This window comes from Arabidopsis lyrata, assembly GCF_000004255.2.
Source record: "Arabidopsis lyrata subsp. lyrata unplaced genomic scaffold ARALYscaffold_631, whole genome shotgun sequence".
Taxonomy (NCBI): domain Eukaryota; kingdom Viridiplantae; phylum Streptophyta; class Magnoliopsida; order Brassicales; family Brassicaceae; genus Arabidopsis; species Arabidopsis lyrata.
Genome location: NW_003302153.1, coordinates 1 through 5,424, shown reverse-complemented (window position 1 = coordinate 5,424; position 5,424 = coordinate 1). Strand labels below are relative to the sequence as shown.

At 35.3% G+C, this 5,424-nt stretch overlaps 1 protein-coding gene and 1 pseudogene across 1 annotated transcript; one reads left to right on the top strand and one right to left on the bottom strand.

The window, feature by feature from the left end:
* The first annotated feature begins 375 nt into the window (after positions 1-375).
* LOC110229135 lies at positions 376-1,604 on the top strand (annotated as a pseudogene).
* A 1,946-nt stretch (positions 1,605-3,550) lies between these two features.
* LOC9298441 (F-box protein At5g50450) lies at positions 3,551-5,014 on the bottom strand. Its single transcript, XM_021028423.1, is given in 4 exon segments — positions 3,551-3,833; positions 3,835-4,395; positions 4,475-4,637; positions 4,709-5,014. Coding segments are annotated over 4 exon segments (990 nt in total). The 5' UTR covers positions 4,852-5,014; the 3' UTR covers positions 3,551-3,710.
* Between the last annotated feature and the right edge of the window lie 410 nt (positions 5,015-5,424).

The window sequence follows — 5,424 nt, the reverse complement described above, 5'->3', positions numbered from 1 at the left end:
AAGGTCTTTTGTTACATCATAACGTACTCTTAAAGTGGATATATATATATTAGGGCAAAAAAAAAAAAGTGGCATATATATATATATAAGTATATACAGTATAAGTTGAGCTTTGATCAAAAAAATAGACCAGCTTTATCAAAAAAAAAAAAAAAAAAATCTGCCAGTTGTAAAAGAAACGCCATGCTAATGAAAAGCTCCAAGGTGATTACCAAAAAAAATGAAAAGCTCCAAGGTATAGTAGCTAGTTTCACCTAAAACAATTTGACAAAATTGTATTTTTATTATTAATTTACTACTTAATGTTTTAATTTTTGAAAAGTTATATTAGATTAGAATTAGATCTTAAATTCTACAAAAATTTATTTAGTAAAATTTAAACTCTTATTATATATATATGAATTTTTGTTTTGCAATTTTCCCATGCAAATGACTAAAAGTCCCAAATATTTGATTGTCTTTTTCTATCTATAAAGCTAGTTAAGAGAACAAAAAAAAGTGAAAAAAAATAATAATGTTGATGCCTTAGCAATTAGCATAGAAACAAAACACAGCCTGTTAATGTTTTACCTGCACCTTTTGAGATCTCATGAAGTTTTATTTTTTGCTAAAGAGATCTCATGAAGTTGGACTTACTAATATTGGTAAACACATAAATAAACGTGTATACATGTGCTTGTATGAAAATGAGGACACTCTCAACATCAGTGAATGTTCCATTAATTAGTTGATTCAGATTTAAAAAAATATCTCAGCGTCTGTAATAAATGATTCGGAGAAGAAAAAAAAAACTAAGTTCACGTGATCAGATCTCAAAAAGTCACAGGAACAATACATATCTTACAAAGCAAACAAGCTTTACAAGTTGTCTTTCTCTATCTCCTTCTCTCTTTAACTCATCATATTTCTACCCAAAAGTTTTCTCAAGACCTCAAAAAGAATTCAGAAATGAAGAGATTCCATCCATCAAGATCGATCTCAATAGCTCTGTTTCTGCTTTTGTTAGCTTTCTTTAGCAGCAAGTTCACATAGAGGGACATAGAGATTTGAGAGATTTGCAAATAAGCAAGGAGATGAAGGAGAATCTCTTGGTGGTGAAGGAGATAGCTTACGAAAAATCCCGAGGAGTCGCTATAGCCCTATACAGAACAAGTAAGTGAAACACTACACAATCAAAAATTTTCCAATCTTTACACAAAAAAAAAAACGAATTGTTTTGAGATGTAATTTGACATCAAGATTGTGTATTTTTGTACCAGGAGAGGTCCAAGTAGGAAACATCAGATCACATCAAATGAACCATAGATTTCTTCTCTAATTTTTTACTTAGATCTTATGGTTTTTCTTTTGGTTGTAGAATAGTATTGCCTACACTTGTTTGTGAATGCTGCAATGTAGAGTTTGATACTGTTACTATTCTTAGAATGGTTTTTTCTTTTTCTTTTCTTACTGGAAAGTCTTACTCTGACATTGTTCTATTGAGTCAAGACTCTTTGTTTAGACCTCTAAAGAGTGTTTATTGGATTTCGTAGATTCGTAAAACATCTTCAAGTTTATATAGATATATTACTTGATTGCAATATGAATTTCAAAAGGTTCCACTATATACCGTGATGTATCTCTTTATCTTTCCTTCACTGAGAGATCTTTGAGAATTCGTCTGGGAACTAATGTAAATTTTGGTAACATGCTTGCAAGAGAAGATCTAGTCCGGAAGAACTTCAACTATGTGGAATCAATTCGTCGTCATAAGTAATGAAAAAATAGTTAAAAGGAGACCAACAAATGCAGCTTAACTAAATATGTTTGGAGTATGCATTCTTCTCAATCATCTCACTAGAAAGAAAAGATAGTCTGCTGGAAACTGGTTTATATCTGTAGTTTCACCGGTTTTGTTTTTCCTCTGTTTTGTCCGTCATTTATCTGCTCATCTTGATTTCAACTGATGAGATTATGTTGGCACAACAACAACAAATAAATGGTGTTGTAGGGTTTCAAATGAATGAAGTTATAACATAAATATCACGTCTCACAAAATGCCATTGATTAAAATAGAAACATGCACAAGAAAACTTGAGAAATTTCTTGAAAGATCAAACCAAATTAGTATAAAGCCGTGGGACATTAGAGTTGTCAGTTACGCGTATGAGAGAAGAATGACATCCCTTGTTCCAGGAGATCACTGAATCTTGGAGATAAACAAAGAACTCTTTAAAACTTTGATGAACATTTCTGTATACTAACGTTCATCATGAGACACTTCTAAAATCGCCTGAAATGGAAATTTAAACAGAGTCATAACAAAAAGAAAAACGCCAAATCACATCATGGAAGCCAACAGAAAACTTTTTTTCATTTGCAGAAGTGATTGAGAATAAACAAACAGTTTACACAGACATAAGAGATACTGGTCATCGATTCGAAGATACTTCATGTCTTCCTACTAAATTTAGGTATTTAAATTTGTTTAGGGGTTTTTCACTTTTATTTTTCTATGTTTTTGCCTTATGTTCCAAACTTCATCACAATCCTACGTAGTCTCTTCAGGCTCCTTGTAAAAGAAGAGATCTTTCTATACAACAAACATACCATATGATCAAAATACGAGTTCTTGTAATAACATAATCAAACTCTCCAATATTGGAGCTTGAAAGATATATATTCTCTTTACAATGACATCATATTTGTGAGCAGGACAAATGATTCCACGCATCTGAAGGACGATGCGAGCTAGAAGCCAGAAAACAACCAATGATGTGTTTTCTCGTTTGTTCTTGGTAGGGATCATCCCAATGTTCACTACCAGGAGTGTGCCTTCCAACAATGGCATTAGCATCACTGCACTGAATGAACTTGAGGACATCTCTCTCTTCCTAAGGCCTAGCTCATTGTACAATGATGTCTTGTGGGTTCTCAACCGCAACGATAATGCAGCTTCTTTGATGTTTTCGCCAGATTTGTAATTTCGGTTCAGTGGTTTCGAACCGAACCGATTACCGAGTTTCTATGCTTCCTCTTACCGAGTTAAAAACCGAAACTAAACCGAATTGACCAAACTTTGGCTTGGGTCAGTCCAAATGTTCATGTTGGTTTTGCTGTTCATTGCTTTCTCGTGCCATTCTCTAAAAGATTCTGTATTGTAGTAACAGCCTTGAGCCTCTTGTCTTATAGTTACTTTTTGGGTGAATGAACTAAAAATAAACGAAAGTATCAAATTTTAGCCTTCTTTTGGAGTTAAATCTCAATATCGTATTTGAAGTTTATTGTTTTACGCCTGTATTACATGGTTCTTGTGTCGAATTACGAAATTGATGGTGGAATCCATGTTTTTCTTTTTCAAAAAAATTGATGGCTCTTTGTCAATACTTCCATCAAAAATATCACGAAATAATTATATGCTTGTTTCTTGGAAATAAATTTTATTAAAACTTTGTATTCGTATCTGTATCGTATAATAGAGTTAAACCTTTAAGATTTTTTTTCCTATGTTCTGCTTTATACTTTTCTACAGATATTTCTATTCACCTTTGCACCATAAATTCATGAAATATGTAAGGAAAAAAAAACTATATTATTTAAAATAACATGTCATTTTAGTATCAGAGAATTCAGAAACGCCCAAACTAATTAATTAAGAATTTTCAAAAAAAACTCAACAGTCAAAGAAACTGTTGGCATTTTAGTCATTTACTTAAAAAGCGTCAGAGCCGTTACCGCTCACCATGATTATCATCAATCTCCACCGCCACCGCTTCACCGTCGACGCCAATCTCCGCCGGTACCGCAATCCACAAATCCAAGGGCGTACATGCAATCTTATGCGTGGCTCTCCAAATCCAACGCCTGACAACCACGTGAGCAATAATTCACCTTCCCACAAACAGAACATCGGCGGAACTCATGAGCCCGAGTCTCCGGCCTTCCACAACCACCGTGCGAACACATCCTTAACCCTTCCGATAAATCAACCCGACCCGAACTAAACCACTCCTTCAAAAACCGGTAAACCGGATGAATCTCCTGAACCGGAACCACGCTTAAATCAGTTAAGATCTCGTCTCCATATTTCAGAGAGAGGTAAGAGCGTAGAGAACACGCGAGCTCACGCGCGTAAGCTTGAATCAAAAGACGACGACCTTCAGAGACGTCACGAGGAACACCGTAACCGTCTTGAAGACGGTGACCAAGCTCTCGTAACGCATCGACGTGGCCTAAATAAGCAGAGCGTGCACAAAGAGTAACGCCGGCGCGTAGGTTCTTATCGGTTTTTGAACCGCCGCTTCCGTTAAACTGAATCACCGATAACGAATAAAGCGCCGGCGCGTGAGATTTAATCGCGGCTTTAGCCATTAAAGACGCGCCGCTCACTGGATTTTGAAGACAGTAAAATCGGATCTGAAGAAGGAAACAAAATCGAAAATCAGAAGAAAATCACAAAAATCGAAACGGAGATTTTGAAGGTAGCGACACGAACCATTCCGAGAGCGTAAGAAGCGTCGATGTTTCCGGCATTAACACAGAGTTTGAGGAATTTATGAGAAGAATCTGACCATTTCTCCGCCGTGACGGCTAGGGTTTGAGTACCGGCTTTTGATAAAACCAGAGGTTGTAAACCTAACCGATTCAATCTCTTGCATCTGTAATACAACAAAAGAGACTGCGTCACAACGGAAATCGAGAAAATGCAGTCGCCGGAGCAGAGACTTACGTGGAGAGTACGGTGAGGAAATCGGAAGGAGAAGAAGCGGAGGAAGCGAGTTTACGGAGGATAGAGATGATGAGATCGTCATGTAAGTCGTCGAAATGGTTATGGTTCTTCTCTAACCTCTGTTTTTTGTTGAGATGCGTCATCGGAAGAAGATTGGTTATTGTTGGTTTTGTGTGTTGAGAGATTTGAGATGAGAGAGTGGAGAGAAAATCTGGAGAAAGGAGATGGTGTGTACATTTATAGACACACACACTCGTGATTAAGAAACTGCTTCAATGGCCTCGTTCCCTTTTTTTAAAAAAAAACACATTAGGTCAAAGCCTTAAAAGGGCAATAGCGTAATTACCTTTCTTCATTTTTTTTCCATTTTATTTTACCGTCGACTATTTTAACCACCATGAGTTTTTTTGTCAATCCAAGGACCAAACAGATTGTTTACCATAATTTACATTTGTTTGAAACTGAGATATTATAGCTAGTAATCATGATGATTGGGATCAATTGTAATACATTGACTAAGAATTAGAATAATAACAACAGGGGTAAAAAGTAAATAGTAAAAGTTTATTGGTTATTAAAACTCGTTATAATTACTTCTTATCGTACAAGAGGTTCGTAAGACAATCTACTTTTTTTTTAAATTTTCAAACTATATGATAACTTTACTATTAAGTTTAGATATTACCTATTTAAGCATTTTAAGGAAATATATTAAA